Genomic DNA, 22,837 nt, shown 5'->3' on the forward strand with positions numbered 1-22,837 from the left:
ACACAAAGTCATTTGCATATGAATGACATTAATAAATATTAATGTCACTCTGCATATGAATGACACCATTAATAAATATTGAGACCATTTGCATACAAATGACGTCATTAAGTCCGCCTCTGTGGGCTTCTATTGGCTGCAGCCCCAGGAAAACCAGCCAACCCACGGCCTTGCGATAAAACTGCAGCCGACGAAAAAACTGCAGTGCGGCAAAAAAGCTGCCCAAAATCCCACAACCCACACACGGCGTGAAAAAGCTGCAGCGGGTCGAGGAAAGGAGCCCAATTGGGCGAGAAACCCTTAGCCCTGGCAACTTTGATTGCAGCACATTCAAATAGCAAGGGGATGTGTTGTGGGTGTGTTTTGGGAGGGACTAGGGAGGGCCCAAAAATCAGGATGTCCAAAATCAGGATGACCAAGTCTAAAACGAAGGTTGTTCAATCACGTCTAGGGCAGGGGCGTATCTGAACTGCGGCGGTAGGGGGGGCCAGGGCCAGAGAGGGGGGGCACATTATAGCCCCCCCCCCCCGCCGCCGCCGCCGCCATTGCCGATCCCCCTCCCCCCAGCCGCTGCCATTGCTAACCCTCCCCCTCCGTTGCTCGCCTACCTTCGCTGGCGGGGGACCCCAACCCCCGCCAGCCGAGGTCCGCGTCCTCCTGCCGCTGCCGGCTGCCTTTGGTCCTTTAATTCTTCCATTGAAGCTGGCGCCGACGAAAGTTTCTTTTGAATCTGACGTCGCTGCACGTTGCACGTTGTACGTGCAGGACGTCAGACTCAGAAACAATTTCTGAGTCTGACGTCCTGCACGTACAACGTGCAGCGACGTCAGACTCAAAAGAAACTTTCGTCGGCGCCAGCTTCAATGGAAGAATTAAAGGACCAAAGGCAGCCGGCAGCGGCAGGAGGACGCGGACCTCGGCTGGCGGGGGTTGGGGTCCCCCGCCAGCGAAGGTAGGTGAGCAACGGAGGGGGAGGGTTGGCAGCGGTAGGGGGGTCCAGGGCGAAATCTGCGGGGGCCCAGGCCCCTGAGGCCCCACGCAGATACGCCCCTGGTCTAGGGTACAAAAAGGTGCTCTGACTAGCAGCTGATTATTGGAGACATTAAGGCACGACATTTCCTTAAAACCCCAGTAGTTGCTGTCCCTCTCTCTCGAAAGTGAAACTGAAAGAGGATACTAGACTATGACAACTTCAGGTATTTAGGGCATTCTTAAAGTCGGAATCAAGTCTGAGTAGACCAGCGGTTAGTTAAGTGGACTTTAAACCATTGTTCCAGCTCTGACCTACTGCTAATCTTAGTACCAGGGGACTATTTGCCAGTGGGGCACAACCTCTGATCTGCAGTTAACTGTGAGTAAACATGGTTATTTCAAGAAAGGACTTTTTCAGAGAGATTAGTCTTCAGGTGTGAACTGGTGTGCCAAAGTTATACAGCAGCAATAAGTCCTAGAGGCTATATGCAGGTCCGTGGAACAATTTTAGTGGGTGCAGTACATTTGTGGGTAGTGGGTTTGAGGGGGGGTTTGGGGGGCTCAGCTCCCAAAGTAAGGAAGCTATGCACATGGAAGCTTTTCTGAAGTCCTGCGCAGTGACCCCTAGGGTGGCTGGTTGGTGTCCTGGCATGTCAGGGAGGCCAGTGCACTAAAAATGCTGGCTCCTCCCACGGCCAAATGCCTTGAATTTGGCCGTGGTTTGAGATGGCCGACATAACTTTCCATTATCGCTGAAAAACAATCCCGGCCATCTCAAACCCAGCGAACTCCACAGCATTTGGCCGGTCTAAACCGTATTATCGAAAAAAAGAGATGGTCGGCCATCTTTTTCGATAATACGGTTCTGACCAGCTGTAGCGCCGCCGCCAACATAGATCGCCGGCGATCTATTTGGCCGGCGATGTTCGATTATGCCCCTCTATGCCACTCACTCACTCACATCACATAACACACACACACACACACACACACACACACACACACACTCAATCACTCTGTGCATCTCTCTCTTACACTGTCTGTAAAACACACTGTCACTCTCAGTCTCTCACATGGGCAACTGTATGTTGCATTCTCACGAGTAAGGAACTCTTCTGATGTGATTGTTAAACTGATTTAAGGGCCTTAACAAGGAAAGCTTTTACCACATTGTAACACAGTTTACACAAAAACTATTGTATATAAAGAAATCTTACACATATAAACAACAATTATATTCAGAATACAACCGTGGAAACATTAATGCAAGAACTCATTACATTGCTAGCACCCGTTTCATTGCGTTAAGAAACAGGCCTTATTTTTACTAGTTTTACTATAAAACAGAGGAAAAAGAATAAGCTGCTTAAGCAATCTGGAAGAACCACCAAAAAGAGATGTAGAAATCATAATAATTGATATATGAGACATAGAACCATGAATTAATATAGTATGCAGAATGCTTTAAATAAAACATGTTCAGCAACTGGAAGCCAATGCAGTATCTTCATTTAACTAGCGACAGTAGTAAACCTGTTCAGTCTGAAAATGAGTCTCACAGCAGTTTTTGTACATTATAGTAATCAAGGTGGGGTAATATCATCTGAACCAAAAGAGCAAATGTTTCCTTAGTGAAGCATGCCCATAACAACCTCAATTGTCTCAGTTTAAAAAAGGCTTTCTTCCATAAATGGTTGACTTGTGAACAATAGGACAGCGACGAATAATTCCTAATACACGAGATTCCCTTTCAACAGTTAGAATATTATTACCTGCTAATCTAATAGTGGAAGGTATAATTTCCTCTGGTCTCTTAAACCATAAGATCTTGGTTTTATTGGGGTTTAATTTGAGTTTATTTAGGGCTCCTTTTACTAAGTGGCAGTAAGCCCAACGCGGGCTTACCACTCACTATGCAGGAAGTACTGCTGGGCTACTGCAGCAGACCGGTGGTACTTCCCACCTCTAGCGCGCCGTCATTTCTGGTGCTACAAAAAATGTATTTATTTTTTGCAGCGCCAGTGTGTACTCCGCAGTAATCGGGCAGTACCATGTGCTGCCCAGTTACCGCCACCTCCCGAAATGGCCTTGCAGCAATTGCTTTACTTGCCACTCGACCATTTCCTGTAGAAAAGTGAGACTTCCCTTTTACCGCTGCGGTAAAAGGGGGACTCGGCGCACATGTAAAAATACGTGCTGACACCAGCACCAGCCCCCTCTTGCCACAGATTGGTAAGAGGGGCCCTTAGTGAAGCCCATTCTAGACATTCCACAAGTAATTACATCCGGTAATTGAGAAATTATGGAGTCCTTTTACAAAAGTGAGGTAAAAACTGGCCTCCAGTAGTGTGGGCACATGTTTTAGACATACACTGGGCTATTTCTTTACTGCATCTGGAAAAAAAGGTTATTTTTTAAAAATGGGCAGGTGGCAAAATTAAAACTAATGCGCACCTAGTTATGGCCTGAGCCCTTTCCGCCACCCATGGACCTAGCGGTAAGGGCTCACATGCTGTCCACATGGTTAACTGTGCTGGGAATACAACCCCCCCCCCCCCCCCCCCAGTGGTACAAAATTATTTTCTACCCCTGGATTCAGCACACACCAAACTTGGAATTATCACCAGGCGCACACACTAGCCCAGCAGTAGTGCCGATTTTGCGTTGTTAGCCCTCCCGCGCCTTTAAAAGGGCCCCTATTTGAGGATCTGATAAGAGCAATAAAATATCATCTGCATAAGACAATAACATCTCATCCATATTTAATCCAAGTTGCCTTAAAGATGATATAAAAAAAAGGTAGCAGGGGCGAGTCCTGAGGGACTCCACATCCAGGTGTCCAAAATCTTGAAAATTCTTTGTTAAAATGAACACTATAAATACAATTTTTTTTAAAGAAAATCATTAAGCCAATTATACACAGAATCCCCAATATCTATGTCAGCCAACTTCACAAGTAGTAAGGTGTGATCCAAGACATCAAACGCTGCCCAGATGTCAAACTGCAGCAGAACAATCTGCCTTCCTACACTCAATATCTTTCACATAGGAAGTCAATATCAGAAGAAGGGTTTCAGTACTGTGAGCAACTCTAAACCCAAATTGTCTCTTCCAACCTACCCATCCTATTACTATCCATCCATCTATTATGTTATACTTAATTTCCTACTTTACATAACAAAATTCTGTGTTACCTATTACTATGTAAGCCGCATTGAGCCTGCTTTTAGTGGGAAAGTGTGGGATACAAATTATAATAAATAAATAAGAGAACGTATCTATATATTCCATGAACAACTGACTCGCATATGTTTCAATCAGCTTAGTAAAGATGGCTGTATTGGCTATAGGTTGATAGTTAGAAGGCATGGGCGTAGTTTGACTGTTTCATTTGGGGGGGGGCAAAGGATGGGGTGGAGCATATTAGCATATTCATTTGTATATATATATATATATATATATATATATATATATATATATATATATATATATATTAATACCTCTATGGCACATTAATTGTTTCAACACAGTCTTCTTAATATATACTTTAACCTTGACTTCAGATCTCCGGTGTGCCTATTGTTTGCTTGCTAAATAGACTACACCTCTCCGCTGTACCATTGGATTTTACCACTATTAAAACAGCAGGAATCCTCTTTAGTCTAGGTTAGTAATTCTTATTTTTTATATATATTCCACCTTTATAATGTCATCAGTTTAGCACTTATCTTTTCTTCTGGGCTTTCTCACTGATTTGCTCTACACTGTGGCGTAGCCACAGATGGGCCTGGGTGGGCAAGGGCCCACCCACTTAGGGCTCAGGCCCACCCAACAGTAGCACATGTTTAGCAAGCTCTGTCAGCTGAAGACTTCCCCCTGATGGTAATGAAAATGCTGCTGTCCATGATACTGGCCCCTGTGAATGCTCAGTTTTCATCGCATGCCTGCTGTAGACTACCAAGGTGGAGAGAAGCATTTTCCCAACAGCAGAGATATTATTTGGGTGGGGTGGGAGAACATTTGGTGCCCACCCGCTTCTTGCCTAGGCCCACCCAAAATCTGCTGTCTGGCTACGCCCCTGCGCTCCTGTTTCGTAACACCTTCGTCTGGAGCTAAACCTTTATAGTGCCCTACAATTAAACAACTTATATCAGTATCTGACTGTGTTTATTTCTTTTTATCCTATTTATATCATCTCATGTACTCACAATTATCTTATTCCTCCGCTAGAACCGTTCTGTCTCCCAGCAAGAGAATATCTCAAAAAATGGCGCCGATCAGCTGATTTTATTATGTCAGACGCCCTGCTAGCTCTTCGTTCTCTTAGCCAATCAAATTACTGTAACCTCCCCCTCTCCACTCTCACTTATACCCTCATTAGTTCTACCAGTTTTAGAAAAATACTTTCCACTCTATTTTATTATTTAGTCATATTGGGTTTAGAGCTTCTAATGTATATATCCAACATTGTTCTTTCTGCAACAGTTTCCTATTTCTGTCACCTCCTCGAATGGAATTGGAAACATGACCTATCACCAAACATTTCACCGCAGAACATCAATTGTTTGAATATTGCTAAATGCTGGAGAACTCACTCTTATCAACCCCGCGGGTTGTGGTTCCCTGAAGAAGCAACGCGAAACGGGACCGTTGGGACCGCACAGAAATCTACTAATCAGCTGGAGTTCACAACATAAAGATAAGTTTATTCATGTTTATCTCTTTTGCAATTTTGATAAAGATTTTTTTGAGAGATTTGAATGCATGAGGACATGATGTATAAAGATATTTAAAGCAACATTTAAAAATAAAAACTAAAGGGGTTTTTTAGTCTATGATTACTTTTTCTGTGTGCAATCAATGATTGAGATTTTTTTTTGCCACAGTTTGTTGAGACTTTCCCCCTTTCTAATGTAGACACTATCTTACTGCTAGTATGTTTTTTGAGGTTATCATTATCAGTAAGCAGTTTAATTGATCTGTGACCAGTGTCAGCATGTTGAACAGTCATTCCCATTTCCAGAATAACTAGATATTTTTAATAATTAATTGGTAGGATTACTGACCTTCAACAAATACAGCAAGGGACAGAGACAGACGATCCAGTCCTACAGGTATTTTGAGTGGGAAGTATGTGAGCACATCCACCACACCTGAGAGTCCATAGAACAAGTACATGGTGGAGTGTTGCCAATTCATCAGTTTCACCCAGCTGTGATCCTCCCCATTAATGAGACGCATGTGAGGGCCATCGGGAACAAATTGCTCTGCCAATATTCCTAAACAAAGACAGGAAAACACAAGGGGTTAAGTTTCTCCCTAAAAGCAAGGTGTGACTAATGAGTCCTCAGTCTGCTGATTCAACAAAAGCAATTTTGTGATTCCCTGTTATTTAATATTTACACAGATGGGGGGGAAAAGGCCGATAACTCCACAGAGGTAAATAAATGTAGGAGCACAGATAATATATTTCCAGTGACAATATCATCCTGGCAGATCACGGTCATTTAGGGAGTATCATTTTTTTGGTGCATCAGTTTACTCCTGTTCCCTTGGGCTTCCAGTTCAATCAGAACCAGCTTCTGTTGGGCTATGGTGCTACAAGCTTTTATCCTCAATTTTATATCCCCTAGCTGAGGCCATGCACAGCAGGACTCCTTCCAGAATTCTCTAATCATGGGCACTAAGTTCAGTCACTAGGTGTCACCAATGCATAATGACTGGGTCTATGAACACCAGTCTCAGAATATACCTAGCCTTGGCAAACCCAGGGAGCAAAGATCTGACATTGAACCAAAATTCTCTGCTGCAAGTCCCCAACTGAGAAAATTAACTCTGTTATAACTGGTCTCAGAGATGCTGAAACCTACAAATATATGCGTATGAGCAATTAGGACTTTTATTACAATGTTTGAATAATTTTTATCTTGAGCAAAACAGTGTGGTTGTCATGTTAGTTCACTTAAATGAGCAGAAATAAGGAACAGAACAAGCTCTTAAATGATAATTCAATAGAAAGCTAATACGTCTATGACTAACTTTATTGAGTTACACTCCTGTCATATGAACGTTTCTTCATTGACTATATGGACAGAGCAAAGCTTTAGAAAGCTAGTCACAGAATCAGGCCCCAGTGTAGTATTACGTGCTAGACTTTACAGACAGGTTAGCTCTAACTTTTATGTATAATTTTGTGTGCACCCTATGTTTGGGTTTGGGACTCGATATACCACCTTTCTGTGGTTTTTGCAACTACATTCAAAGTATATAGTATATACTTAGGCAATGGAGGGTTAAGAGACTTCCCAAGAGTCACAAGGAGCTGCAGTGGGAATTGAATCCAGTTCCCCAGGATCAAAGTCTGCTGCACTAACCACTAGGCTACTCCTCCACTAGCTACATTCCATATAGAATCTCAAATAGTAGCAACAGAATCTCAAATAGCAACATTGCATGTAGAATCGCAAATAGGGAAAGGGAAATGGGACTTGATATACTGCCTTTCAGTGGTTTTTGCAACTACATTCAAAGCGGTTTACATAGTATATACAGGTACTTATTTGTACCTGGGGGCAATGGAGGGTTAAATGACTTGCCCAGGATCACAAGGAATTGCAGTGGGAATTGAACCCAGTTCCCCAGGGTCAAAATACACTGCACTAAACACTAGGCTACTCATCCACCTCTGTAGAAACAAGTTTTACAAACAAGCAAGACACTGGTGCAAGCACACTTAAATCCACCATACTGAAGCTGTCATCATAAAAGTGCATAGAAGACAAAAGTTGAACGCAACCCTGGGGCTTTAATGCAAGGAGGATTAAAAAAAAGTTTAGCTCATTTTCCTTTAGTAGCATTAGTGAGGATTTCATACGTGTTTCTCATTAATTCCACAAAGAGAATGGTTAAAAAGACAGGAGCTGCACTATTTCTAGAGGCCAACCAAAACAGTCCCAAAATCCAGGTTTGGGTTTCAGCTGAAATGAAAACTCTCCACCCCACCCCACCCCACCCCACGCCATCAGTAGCCTGTGGTGTGCTGGTAAATGTTTAACAACAGGCTCTCTCCCCGGTCCACCTCTGCACCCCCCCCCCCATCCAAATTGCAGAGCTGGCTATAGCCGGGGAGAGAGCCTGGGGGGGGGGGGGGCAATGCATTACTCCAGGAAAAAAAATTAAATGATCCCAGGCTCCAATCTAATTCATGTTTAATGTGGGATAAAATGTCATAAATAAGTAAATAAATATAAACTTTTAATGTTGAGCACCTGATTCTCAAAGTGGACATATTCCAAACACTATAATGAAAATAAAATGATTTTTTTCTACCTTTGTTGTCTGGTGACTTTGTTTTTCTGATCATGCTGGCCCAGTATCCGATTCTGCTGCTATCTGTCCTCTTAATTCCGTTTCCAGGGCTTCCTTTCCATTTATTTCTTTACTTTCTGCCTTTCTTTTTTATTTCTTGCCCTATAAGTAAAAGCTGGGTCCTCCGTAGACTTGACTGTCCAGTGGATCCAGCTTCTGCCTATTTTCTTCATCCATGTGCAGTTTTTCTCCTCTCTTCCTTTTCCCTCATCTCATCTCCTTCCTCACTCTTCCCTCCCCTCCATTCATGTCCAGCATTTCTTCTCTCCCTTCCCACTCCTCCATCCACCCATGTCCAGTAACCCTCCTCTCCCCCTGCCCTCCCCTCCAGCCACCCATACCCAGCAATTCCCTTTGCTCCCCTGCCCCCTCCAGCCACCCATATTCTCTCCCCTGCCCCCCTCCAGCCACCCATACCCAGCGATTGTCCTCTCTCTCCTGCACCCCCTTCAGCCACCCATTCCAGCGATTGTCCTCTCTCCCCTGCACCCCCTTCAGCCACCCATGCCAGCGATTGTCCTCTCTCCCCTGCCCCCCCTCCAGCCACCCATACCCAGTGATTGTCCTCTCTCCCCTGCCCCCCTCCAGCCACCCATGCCAGCGATTGTCCTCTCTCCCCTGCCCCCCTCCAGCCACCCATACCCAGCGATTGTCCTCTCTCCCTTGCCTCCCCTCCAGCCACCCATACCCAGTGATTGTCTTCTCTCCCCTGCCCCCCTCCAGCCACCCATACCCAGTGATTGTCTTCTCTCCCCTGCCCCCTCCAGCCACCCATGCCCAGCAAATGTCTTCTCTCCCCTCCCCCCTCCAGCCACTCATGCCCAGCGATTGTCCTCTCTTCTCTGCCCCCTCTCCAGCCACCCATACCCAGTGATTGTCTTCTCTCCCCTGCCCCCTCCAGCCATCCATGCCAGCGATTGTCCTCTCTCCCCTGCCCCCTCTAGCCACCTATACCCAGCGATTGTCCTCTCTCCCCTGCCCCCCTCCAGCCACCCATGCCCAGCGATTCTCTTTGCTCCCTTGCCCCCCCTCCAGCCACCCATATTCTCTCCCCTGCCCCCCCTCTAGCCAACCATACCCAGCAATTCTCTTTGCTCCCTTGCCCCCCCTCCAGCCACCCATATTCTCTCCCCTGCCCCCCTCCAGCCACCCATACCCAGCGATTGTCCTCTCTCCCCTGCACCCCCTCCAGCCACCCATGCCAGCGATTGTCCTCTCTCCCCTGCCCCCTCCAGCCACCTATACCCAGCGGTCCTCTCTCCCCTGCCCCCCTCCAGCCACCCATGCCCAGTGATTGTCCTCTCTCCCCTGCCCCCCCTCCAGCCATCCATACCCAGTGATTGTCTTCTCTCCCCTGCCCCCTCCAGCCATCCATGCCAGCGATTGTCTTCTCTCCCCTCCCCCCTCCAGCCACTCATGCCCAGCGATTGTCCTCTCTTCCCTGCTCCCTCTCCAGCCACCCATACCCAGCGATTGTCCTCTCTCCCCTGCCCCCCCTCCAGCCACCCATACCCAGCGATTGTTGGTTGTTGAGTGGATTCTTTGGGGCAGGCAGGAAAGATCCCCAGTCTTTCCTGGCCGCTGCCGGCACTGACTCTCCCGCGGCGCTACTGCATCGCTCTTCAAAATGGCCACCGAGACTTACAAGGGCAGCCTCCAAGACTTCAGCAGAAGTCTCACGAGGCCGCCGCTGGAAGTCTCAGTGGCCATTTTTAAAGAGCGATCTGGCAGCGGGGGAGGGTCAGTGCCGGCAGCGGGCAGGCAAGACTGGGGATCTTTCCTGCCTGCCCTGAAGAATCCATACACTGGGAGGGAAGCCTGTAGCTCGAGGGAAGGAGGGAGGAGAGCTGGTTCGCCCTGAACAACAACCGGCTCGCAAGACGGTAAAAGATTAAACAACCGGCTCTTGCGAGCCGGTGCGAGCCGGCTCCAGCACACCACTGTCAGTAGCCCTCCCCAGGCTTATGTTAACAAGCCCTGGTGGTATAGTGGCCTCTGGGGACAGAAAAGAGCTGCCATTGTTGACTTTCCCCCTCTCGCTTTGGCAAAAGATGTCATCAGAAATAGAGCTCCAAATTTTCAGATGTCAGTAGTCGTGACTTTGGGGCGCTACACCAGAATGAAAGGGGTAAGCTACAAAAACTAACCTCTCCTCATAATCCCTGGGACCATGAGGGGAAAAAAACTAATTTCAGGATTATCCCTTATTTGAAGGAGTCAATAAAACTCTATTATATTTACTATAAATAGAACAAGTTTATTTAACACATTCTGGTAATAATAAAAACTAGGAACAATAACATTTTAATTTCTAACCAAATTCCCTTCTATTCTTATCACAATACTAACTAAACAATTTCTCAACTCAGGTTTAATATATTAACTTGTTTTCTCTTATCTTTTTCTTTACAGGAATCACTTTTATACTCAAGAACTTTCAGGTAAGTATCTTAAAAAACCATTTCTCAATTTCTTTTAAATTAAGTTAGATAACCAATAAGCTATACGGTAAACTCCTAGAATTGATACTTTGTGTGTTCTTTGTTTTTATTTTCACAGGTACCGTCTTCACTCTAGAGAAGCAAGCAAGGTAAGTATATAAGGAATTGTCTTTGTCTTTATCTTTCCTTTTCTATTTTTTTTTCTCTATTCCCTCAATGGTCACTTAGCTGATATTAGTTCACTGGATGTGTAGTCTTTCTTGCGGAGGGGCCCTTGTTGGTTCTCCAACTTCCAGGTTCTTCTTCCAGGTCTTCTCCCTAAACCTATCTCTTAAAAACTTAATAGGAAGAAAAACCCTATCTATTCTCACACATTGTTGATACCTTTTAGTTCTAGGGAAGTATTATTTAATACTTAGGGCCAATTAAACTATTTAAATAAAATTAAATAAAAATCCCTGTACTGCTTCAAGCCTATGCTAATCACTTAATTCCCTAAACTGAATAGGCTGATAACCCTTTCAGTCACTTACATCCCAACATCCCTTAATCACCCTCTTATTCTTACATGTAATCATACCCTTTCCCCTATCATTCATATCTTTCACCACCAAAATCAATCACACCTCATACCCCCCAAGTTTATTATAATTGATCAAAAATCAAATAAAACCCCTTTACAGGCTTTCACTTTTATTCACTATCACTTTCAAACTTTTTACTATCACACTAAACTCACTTTCTACCTTCCAGTCACCAATAATCTCACACTGACTCTCCCACACTGAGCTGCGCTTCCGCTCTCTTCAGTCACAAGCCTCTCACTCCCACTGTCAGTTAGCCTCATCTCCTAGGAGACCAAGCTTTGGCTTGGGATTCCGAGCATTGCTGACCAATCCCAAGCCTTTTCCAACATTCTAAACCCTCTAGCTGACCAGCGGAATTCTGAGAAGCACAGCAAAATCTCCATTTTATTTTATAATTTCCATAGAGTTTAATGGGAAATTATAAAATTAAACTATAACTCCTTCCAATTTCCTCCAAAACACCCCAAATTTTCCCTGCCACTAAAACCCCGAATCCTCCATCTAACCATACTTTTAAATTTTAAAAATACACCAATTTTCCTATCTGCCGCACACTATCCCCTCTAACACCCCTCCAAAACTACCCAAATTTGTAAAACCCATCTCAAAAATTAATATACCCCTTCCTTAATCTACCCTGTCGAATTTAAGAATTTAACCCTTTATTAACCCCTTCAACTAGCACCCCTCCAAAAAAACCCCTCAAAATATTTAAATTCAAAAAACTAATCCTATAGAAAAATCAAGACAAATCCCCTGATCATGAATCTAAAAACCAAATTTAAAAAACTTAAACCCCTGAATTTTAAAAAATCAAAAACCAAATTTACACAATTTAAAAATAAATAAATGGAAATTTTAGGTTAAAAAAACCCCTTACCTTAATGTAGATTTTCAGCACACTCGATGCCTGCCCTCGGTTCCGGTCCCGCACGTCCTGGGGCGAAAACGGATCCAAAAATAAAAAAGCTCCGAAGCCAGCCCCAAAATTTAGGCCCCGGCTTCGGCCTAGATGCGAAGACGCGCGTTCGCGATTCGTGCATGAGGCGCGCCGCCTCATGCACACTCGCGCCGACGTTCTCTACTCACCGGCCATCTTTTTTTCTTAAAAAAACAATTCCCGGCGCCCTCCCCCAGCTGGCAAACTTCCGCGCTGCCTCCTGCAGCGCTCCTCCGGCCTCCGGTTTCCCTCTTCGGGCCCGGGAACATGCTCCATTGCTCCCGGGCCCCGAAACTCACCATTTGGTCTCCGAACCCAGCCCAACTCGCCCCGAACCTCCTCTTCACTCCCGGGGAAGCTCTCTATCGGCCCCCGGGAGTTAAAACTTCAGCGCTGCCTCCCTGCAGCGCTTTCAGCCCCACACCGGCCCAAACCAAGGCCCCAAAACCCCGCGAACCGCCGGAACCGGCTTTTATTTTATTTTAAAAACCTCCCGCTGCTACTTGTAGCACAGCCCCACGAACTCTCCCAGCACGGCCCCGAACATCCCCACCAGCACTCCTGTCACCCAAAAACAACCCCCAAAATGACTCCGGAGCCCCAGGTAAGTATATATTTTTATTTCAATTCTTTAACCCTAGGTTACATTCGCCCATGCAGAAAAAAACATAATATTGTCTCCAATATTATCCACTCTCACATCTCAATTCTCTCCAAATATCCATACACTTACCCCTTACAACACCCAATACCAACCCTAATCCATACACACTTTATTCAAATAAAGGAACTATTCTCTCCTCAACTAAGCCAAACTTTTATAACTAAATTTTCTCAACCTAGCCATCCTTTCCCAACTCAACCCAAAATAAAATTGTCTTTAAGAAATGAAGAACACATTCCCCTATTACATCTGTTTGAACTTCTGATTTCTCTAGTGCTTACAGAATCACATGTATTTCCAGCAGAATTAATTGTTATCTCAGTGTACACAATATAATCACATAAACTCTTTCCAGTTACCTTTTCAGGTACTGGTTCCACATTTTTATCATTTTTTTCAACCTGAGTTGGTACCATTACAATTTCTTCCACCCCCAAATCGTATTTCTTTACCAAGTCTCTATTAACAGTTTTCTTCCCGAATTTGTCATTTTGAATCGTTAACACATTACCGGTCTCCCCATAAATTTGGACCACCCTATAGGGACAAGTTTCCCAAACATCCTGGATCTTGTGCCTACCCGGGAATCTCTGTCTCCGGAGCAAGACCCAATCTCCCACTTGCAGAGATTCTCCTCCTGATGTTTTATCATACTGAATCTTCATTTTCATTTTCTTGTGTTCATCTGCTTTCCTTGCCAGCTCCTGTGAAAACTCCAAATTTTCCTTGTGGACTCTCAACCAATCCTCTAGATCTTTTATCTCTTCCCAATTTCTCCAATCTTCGTTCTCAGCTACTAATGCAGTTTGGGGTAATAATGTCTCCCTTCCCAAGAATAGATAGGCAGGTGTAAATCCAGTGGCACTATGAACAGAACTATTATACACCTGATTCAGCTCAGGAAGAAATTTCGACCAAGACTTCTTTTTATGATCTGGAAATGTGCGCAAGATCTGATGCAATGTCCTGTTGAACCTTTCACATCTCCCATTGCCCTGGGGATGATATGGAGTGGTTCTGGTCTTCTTTATTCCGTACCAATTGCAAAGTTCTCTGATCACTGATGATTCAAATGCCGGACCCTGATCTGAATGTAGCTTTTCAGGAACACAGTATACTGCGAACCACTTATTTACTAAGATGTTAGCTGTTGTTCTCGCCGTCTGATTTCTAGCTGGTACCGCCACTGCAAATCGCGAAAACATATCCGTCATGACAAGTATGTTCTCGTATTCCCCGCTGTCTCTCTCCAATACCGTGAAGTCTATTGCCAGAACCTCTTGAGGCCTTATTACGTTAAAGCAACTCATCTAATTTTTCTCCCTAGGAAACAGTTCCTTCGAAAAGCAGCATCTCCGGCACTTCTGTATCCAGCTCTCTACATCCTTTCTCATGCCCACCCAAAAATGGGCTTTGCGAAGGTTCTTGAATGTGGTTTCGAGAGCAAAGTGTCCCATTCGGTCGTGGAAAGTCTCCAAAATTTCATTTCTCAAAATTTCCGGCACCACAACTTGTCGCATGTTCGTCCCCAATCTGCAATCTTCATAGCCTCTGAATAGGATTCCATCTTTCTACAGCAATCTATCACGGTGTTTCCATAAACTTCGTACTTCTGGAGAAACCAGCTCTCCCTGTTGTGGAGAATGCTGAGTTTCCAACCAGTCTATCACGGTACTTACAGTTCTATCTTCTCTCTGTGCCTTTCTGATGCCTTCATTTTTATCTTCCCCTGCTACTTTGTTACAGAACTTCTGTGATTTAGATTTTCCCTTCTTGGGCTTCACGGAAATTAACTTGCAGGAGAACCCAAAGAAATCTTTTTCCTCATCACTACCAACAATTTCTGGCTCTTCACTGTCTGGTAAACGGGACAGTGTATCAGCTATCAGATTGCTTCGGCCCGGTTTGTATTCCACAATGAAATCTAGATCTGCCAGTTGGGCCAACCAGCGTTGTTCTACAGCCTGAATTTTCGCTGTTTCCAGGTACTTAAGCGGGTTGTGATCGGTTTTTAAAATAAATCTTTGGTAGATGAGGTATTCACGGAACTTCTCCGTGGTGGCCCATTTTAAAGCCAGCAGCTCGAGTTTGAACGCCGAGTAATTGTTTGCATTCCTCTCTGATTTTCTAAGCCCACGACTAGCAAACGCTATTACTTTTTCTTCACCATCCTGGATCTGACTTAATACAGCCCCCAATCCACGATAGCTGGCATCAGTAGTAAGGATGAAAGGTTCCGTGAATACTGGATAAGCTAGGATTGGTGCAGAGGTAAGTTTCTTCTTCAACGTTTCAAACGCCTGTTGACACTCATTACTCCAGCATATTGCTGCATTTTCCGGTACGATCTTCCCAGTCAATGCATGTAAAGGAGCAGCTATTTGCGCGAAACCTTCCACAAATCGCCTGTAGAAGCTAGCAAAACCCATGAAGCTTCTAACTTCAGTTTTGCTCTTCGGGACTTTCCACTCTTGCAATGCTCTCACTTTTTCTATATCTGCTGATACTCCTTCCTTAGAGACAACATATCCCAGGAACCTCATTTTCTGACAAAAAATTTTGCATTTTGAAGGCTTTAACTTTAGACCACTGGTTTTCATTCTCTGAAAGACAAGTTCTAATCTTTCCAAATGCTTTTCAAAAGTTGGGGCATAGACTAGGATATCGTCGAGATACAGAAGGAGGATCTCGAAAACATACTCCGTCATGACGGATTCCATCAGTCTCTGAAAACTGGCGCGTTGCACAGTCCGAATGGCATACGGGTCCACTCGAATAATCCAAATGGAGTGGTTACCGCCGTTTTCTCGATGTCTTCCGGTGCCATTCCCATCTGAAAGTAGCCGGACGTCATGTCCAATGAAGAGAACCACTTGATGACCCCAGGGCATCTAAGGACTCATCAATTCGGGGCAATGGGTATGCATCCCTGATGGTGAGGGAGTTTAACTTCCTGTAGTCGCAACAAAACCGTAAACTTCCATCCTTCTTCTTGATTACGACTGCTGGAGAGGCCCATGGACTATAACTCTTCCTCAACACCCCTTGTCGTACCAGCTCGTTCACATGGGTTTCTCTCCCATCAATTTTTCGTCAGATGTCTCTTCGGTTTCCACGAACTTCTGAACTCTCACTACAGACTTTTTAGCATCGGCTGTGGAAATGGTTTCCTCTTGTTTTCGCTCTCCTCTCGGTGGTACTCCACTAGGACCAGGCTTCTCAGAAACTTCGTAAGCTCTTCCAGAATAAGAACGATCAACCCTTTCGCTATAACAATCCCGGGCATAATGTCCCAGCTCATGGCACCGGAAACATATAATCTCCCCTGTGCTTGTTCTGGACGGTCTGCTCGGATTTGAACTCGAGTTCGAGATAAAACCCCGATAACCTTCTCTGCGTTCCCTTCTTTGTCGGGCCCCACTCCTCTTCTTGCCTCTCACAAAGTTTGGAAAACAATCGAGTCACTTGCTGCATCATAATTTCAGCAGATGAAACTTCTGGCCTCCGAAAATCTCCTGCATCTTCCCGTCCCCTCTGTAGGATTTTCCTCGGGGAGAACTCCACTGATGCTAGACCTCGTTCTTCTCCGGCCCAACGTATTGCGGCCTGCATAAGCTCAATGAAGGGTATCACCATTCTTTCCTGCCCCTTGTTCTGACCATTGCTGCTGCCGATTTAAAATGGCTGAAAAAGGCTGCTGCGGGCGGTCCCAGCCACATTGAGATTTGCAATAGTATAAGCAACAGCACTTGCAAAATTAGCACATGACCATTAATACAAAAAATAGGAAATTCGGCCATTTGACCCCAGTGGTAAAAAGGTTCTTAGTACACAGGGAAAAAACCCATTGAAGGGCACGCTAAGACCACTTAAAAAAATCTTTATTCAATTTCAAATTTACGTATCTCCAATATTCCAGGATAATCAAGAATGAAAGAAAACATTACAAATCAAAAAAGGAAATAATCTAAATCTTACACCCACTAGTAAGAAACAGAGATCCAAGGTGTTAGAAATAAACATCAAAGAAGAAAAAAAAAATTTTAAATAGGCAATCGTATCCCTCAAATATTATCCGAAGCCTGCCCCTAGAAGCATATTCAGGATTGTGCTATAACATTCAATTCTTCTTTAACAGCAAGAAAATTGTCCAGCTGTTTTAAGTCAAGAAATTGAACTTGTTTACTCTCAAACTACAAATCCCAAGCAAGGAAACTTCTACTCAATACTGGCTCCCAAACCAAACAACTGATAAATCTTTGCACTGCATCTGTGTCTCTCTTGAAAAAGAAAATCAGGAAATAGCTAAGGTCACTTTTTACTGCTGTTTAGTAAAAGGCAGAGCCGTAGCGAGGGGAGCTGACACCCGGGGGGGGGGGGGGGGGGGTCGCCGCTGCGCACCCCCCCCTGGGTGCAACACGGCGCACCCTCCTCCTGCTGGAGCACACCCCCCCCCCCGGAGCGCATACCTGCGGCGAGGGACGGGCGGGAGGGCCGATCTGCCCCGACTGCACGTTGCTGGGGTGTGTCGGCTCCACGCTGGTTCACTGCTCTCTCTGTCCCGGAACAGGAAGTAACCTGTTCCAGGGCAGAGAGGGCAGTGCACCAGCGCGGAGCCGACACCCCCCAGCGGCGTGCACCCAGGGCGGACTGCCCCCCCCGCCCCCCTTCCTACGCCACTGGTAAAAGGATCTCTATATGCTGAATTTTGGAAGCAAATGCAGGGTATGCGTTGTCTGGAAAGGACCTTGCTTCTGTGTTTCCTTTTACAGTACTGTGTGCTCAGAAACTTCGGGATTTTTTTTTTTACAAGGGGATGTCTTTGGACAGGTTTCAGTTTCTAGATTACACAAAACTTTGGTATCTCTTCTTCTCCACCCCCCCCCCTCCCTCTGGGAATACGGTCCACTTAAGGAGGCTTGGAGTAAAGATCTGGGGTATGAATTGAAGGGAGTAGATTTTTAAAAATGGATAAAGGATATCCCGAAGCAGGTGGGTAGTACTGAGCTCCAGGAAAGTCAATATCGGATACTACATAGGGGATATATATCACAGTCAGAGCAGGATGGATATCTGATGCTCAATGTTCCAAATGTAAGTGGGGGGGGGGGGGGGGGGGATACCTTTTTTCCATGCCTTTTGGAGTTGTGATGCTGCTCAAGCCTTTTGGAGATCACTTCATATATATTTAGGTACTCTTCTTGGACAACAAGTAATTCCTTCCTGGAAAGGAGTCTTATTAATACATGGGAGGCTTATGGGATATCTGATAAAAACTTATGTCTCCTACTTTGTAAGGCTTATGCATTGGGGAAAAATGTATACTTAAGTATTGGATGCAGGAAGAACCTCCCTCTTTTTGGTATTGGAGAAACAGATTCCATGAGTTAATTCACTGGGAAGCACGGGCAGCTCAGACCTCTATCTGGAATAGTTGCAGTGGGGGAAATAAGTATTTGATCCCTTGCTGATTTTGTAAGTTTGCCCACTGACAAAGACATGAGCAGCCCATAATTGAAGGGTAGGTTATTGGTAACAGTGAGAGATAGCACATCACAAATTAAATCCGGAAAATCACATTGTGGAAAGTATATGAATTTATTTGCATTCTGCAGAGGGAAATAAGTATTTAATCCCTCTGGCAAACAAGACCTAATACTTGGTGGCAAAACCCTTGTTGGCAAGCACAGCGGTCAGACGTCTTCTGTAGTTGATGATGAGGTTTGCACACATGTCAGGAGGAATTTTGGTCCACTCCTCTTTGCAGATCATCTCTAAATCATTAAGAGTTCTGGGCTGTCGCTTGGCAACTCGCAGCTTCAGCTCCCTCCATAAGTTTTCAATGGGATTAAGGTCTGGTGACTGGCTAGGCCACTCCATGACCCTAATGTGCTTCTTCCTGAGCCACTCCTTTGTTGCCTTGGCTGTATGTTTTGGGTCATTGTCGTGCTGGAAGACCCAGCCACGACCCATTTTTAAGGCCCTGGCGGAGGGAAGGAGGTTGTCACTCAGAATTGTACGGTACATGGCCCCATCCATTCTCCCATTGATGCGGTGAAGTAGTCCTGTGCCCTTAGCAGAGAAACACCCCCAAAACATAACATTTCCACCTCCATGCTTGACAGTGGGGACGGTGTTCTTTGGGTCATAGGCAGCATTTCTCTTCCTCCAAACACGGCGAGTTGAGTTCATGCCAAAGAGCTCAATTTTTGTCTCATCTGACCACAGCACCTTCTCCCAATCACTCTCGGCATCATCCAGGTGTTCACTGGCAAACTTCAGACGGGCCGTCACATGTGCCTTCCGGAGCAGGGGGACCTTGCGGGCACTGCAGGATTGCAATCTGTTATGTCGTAATGTGTTACCAATGGTTTTCGTGGTGACAGTGGTCCCAGCTGCCTTGAGATCATTGACAAGTTCCCCCCTTGTAGTTGTAGGCTGATTTCTAACCTTCCTCATGATCAAGGATACCCCACGAGGTGAGATTTTGCGTGGAGCCCCAGATCTTTGTCGATTGACAGTCATTTTGTACTTCTTCCATTTTCTTACTATGGCACCAACAGTTGTCTCCTTCTCGCCCAGCGTCTTACTGATGGTTTTGTAGCCCATTCCAGCCTTGTGCAGGTGTATGATCTTGTCCCTGACATCCTTAGACAGCTCCTTGCTCTTGGCCATTTTGTAGAGGTTAGAGTCTGACTGATTCACTGAGTCTGTGGACAGGTGTCTTTCATACAGGTGACCATTGCCGACAGCTGTCTGTCATGCAGGTAACGAGTTGATTTGGAGCATCTACCTGGTCTGTAGGGGCCAGATCTCTTACTGGTTGGTGGGGGATCAAATACTTATTTCCCTCTGCAGAATGCAAATAAATTCATATACTTTCCACAATGTGATTTTCCGGATTTAATTTGTGATGTGCTATCTCTCACTGTTACCAATAACCTACCCTTCAATTATGGGCTGCTCATGTCTTTGTCAGTGGGCAAACTTACAAAATCAGCAAGGGATCAAATACTTATTTCCCCCACTGTATCTGCAAAATATTTCCCATAAAGCAAGAAGTGCTGTATTAAATATGTTCCCAGGTGTTTAAGACGAATAATCAGATACAAGGGTGTTTTTGGGGTTCAGAAAGTAAATCCAATGAGGACCTGGAGTTATAAGCATCCAAACAGGCCATCTCTGTAATAACTTATAGTTATGGTTACGGTAGGGTGGGATGGGGTGTGATTAAGTAAAGCAGATATAAATGGAGTATTGCTGTATGTTCATCATTCTATAACCGTTTGATATCTTTACTTAAACTAGTTTGTTTGCTGGTTTTTGTTTTTTTTTCTTGATTCAATCAAAGATTTATAATCGTTACAATTTTGAAATATGTAGAATGTGCAGGGTGGGGTGGGTTAGATGTGAAATTGTAAAACATTGAACAAGTGTTTCCGTTTGAATTTTGTACTTTATTTCCTTGTTCAATAAAAATTGTTTACAGTTACAGTACTGTGTGCATTATCAGTTGCAAAGGCAAACGAAACAATAGGGAATGGGAACGCTGATGGGATTTGATTTACTGCCTTTCTGTGGTTACAATTAAAGCAGTTCACATATAATGTGCAGGTAGGTATAGAATGAATAGAAGTGAATCCATTTTTTACTCTTTCAAAAAGTACAAAGCCCAGGGGGACACTCAATGAGATTACATGGAAATACTTTCAAAACAAATAGGACAACACATTTTTTCATTCAATGAATACCTAAGCACTGGAATTCTTTGCAGGTGGATGTAGTAAAAGCGGTTAGCGTATCTGGGTTTAAAAAAGGTTTGGACACAAGATCCTGAAGGAAAGGTCCATAGTCTGCTATTGAGACAGACACAGGGAAGCCACTGCTTGCCTTAGGATTAGTAGCCTGGAATGTTGCTACTATTTGGGTTTCTGCCAGGTACTTGTGATCTGGATTGGCCACTGTTGGAAACAGGATACTGGGCTAGATGGGCCGTTGTTCTGATCCAGGATAGCTATCTAAGTGACTTGCTCAGAGTCGCAAGGAGCTGTAGTGGGGCATGAAACCTGTTTTCCCTGGTTCTCAGACCACTGCACTAACCATTAGGAACTGATAGCTATAGTGTCTGCTGCTCCGTAGTTTTAACTTATAAAGTCCACTGAATGTGAACTTCCTCTTAGCATGTGGAGAGGTGGTTTTGAGGAATTTATGAAATACGAACATGGATATTTTTATTGTTGTGCTGATTATTCAAAGTGTTTCAACTGAAGTAGGGCTTTGGAACAAGGGGGCATACAATGAAGTTAAGAGGGAATAGGCTTAGGAGTAATCTAAGAAAGTATTTCACGGAAAGGGTGGCTGAGGCATGGAATGGCCTTCCGGTGGAGGTTGTGGAGTTGAGGACTGTGTCAGAATTTAAAAAGGCATGGGATAAGCATGTGGGATCACTTAGGAAAAGGAAGAGTTAGGGGTTACAGAGGATGGGCAGACTGGATGGGCCATATGGTCTTTATCTGCCATCATGTTTCTATGTTTCTATGAACTCCAAACACTAACAATTACCCAGGATATCTATACACATACGGAAAACTGGTGACGCCATTTACCTAAACAAACGTCATGTGCCATCTTCAGTGTGAAAGTTGACAACTATGGTGTGCCAGTTCTCTCTATAATCCTTACCCACTAGGGAAAAGATGGCTTTCATCAGGCCCTCTATGAGCTCCAGTCGCTGGTAAAACAAGTGTGTTCGACAATTGGCCTTCAACCTCCCGCTCAGGTGTTTTAGTGGGTATTTCACTGACCACCAAAGCCCAAACATCAAGAAGAAGCTGCCCGGAAGTGTGTGGCCTTTGAAATCTCTCATTGCAGATCAGAATCCCTGAAATAAGACAATGCAATATTAAAAAGTCATTGAGTACACACCACAGACAATGTAGTGGAGCTTATTTCTACTGCTTTCTATTGTTGTACTAGAAATACACCCTGGATTCTATAACTTTGGGTGCCTAACAATGCTTTCCCCGAATTGTATATATTGCGCTGAGCTTTCTTTATGGAAATCAAAGTATGTTGCATAATTTAGTTAACAAGCTAATCAGCACTGATAATTGGAAATTAATTATCAGTACTAATTGGCATTATGCGTGTTAAATGTTTAGAATACTAGCATGTACAGGTACCCTGTGGTATGGTTGTCTATGTGGATGTGACGGCTCCTTGCCTTGTTCCTTTCACCTCTTCTATTCTGTCCTATTAATTATTGTAGTTCTTTTCCAGCAGTCCAGAGGGTGGCTACAAAATTAGTAAGTGGTCAAACACAAAAAATATAGGGACAAGCTTATGAACCTCAACATGCATACTCTGGAAGACAGAGAGGAGAGAGAGGAAATATGATAGAGAATATCTCAAGAGCCATTTAAATATCTCAAGGGCATTAATGTACAGGAAGTGAGCCTTTTTCAACTGAAGGAAAGCTCTGGAATGAGGGGGCTTATGATGAAGTTAAGAGAGAATAGGTTTAGGAGTAATCTAAGAAAGCATTATTTCACAGAAAGAGTGGTGGAGGTGTGGAATGGCCTCCCGGTTGTGGAGTCAAGGACTGTGTCAGAATTTAAAAAGGCATGGGATAAGCATGTGGGATCGCTTAGGAAAAGGAAGAGTTAAGGGTTACAGAGGATAGGCCATTCAGCCTTTATCTGCAGTCATGTTTCTATGTACTTGTAAGGGGTGTACACATTGGAGTCTAAGTGGGACTCACACATTTCTTATAGAATACTATGACACATTCATATATCTTTGTCACTTAAATTTATTTTATTTATTTATTGCATTTATATCCCACATTTTCCCACCTCTTTGCAGG

At 44.4% G+C, this 22,837-nt stretch overlaps 1 protein-coding gene across 1 annotated transcript in view; it reads right to left on the reverse strand.

Annotated features, from left to right (window-relative positions):
• The window catches only part of LOC115481837 (transmembrane protein 45B-like), a 34,296-nt gene extending 12,443 nt beyond the window's left edge, over window positions 1-21,853 (reverse strand). The window contains exons 1-2 of the mRNA XM_030221257.1: window positions 21,655-21,853; window positions 6,039-6,251 (exon numbers count right to left, since the gene is read on the reverse strand). Of these exons, the coding sequence (XP_030077117.1) occupies window positions 6,039-6,251; window positions 21,655-21,838 (397 nt within the window). The 5' untranslated portion in view covers window positions 21,839-21,853. The remainder of the gene's footprint in view (window positions 1-6,038; window positions 6,252-21,654) is intronic.
• Between the last annotated feature and the right edge of the window lie 984 nt (window positions 21,854-22,837).

This window comes from Microcaecilia unicolor, chromosome 12, assembly GCF_901765095.1.
Source record: "Microcaecilia unicolor chromosome 12, aMicUni1.1, whole genome shotgun sequence".
Taxonomy (NCBI): Eukaryota; Metazoa; Chordata; class Amphibia; order Gymnophiona; family Siphonopidae; genus Microcaecilia; species Microcaecilia unicolor.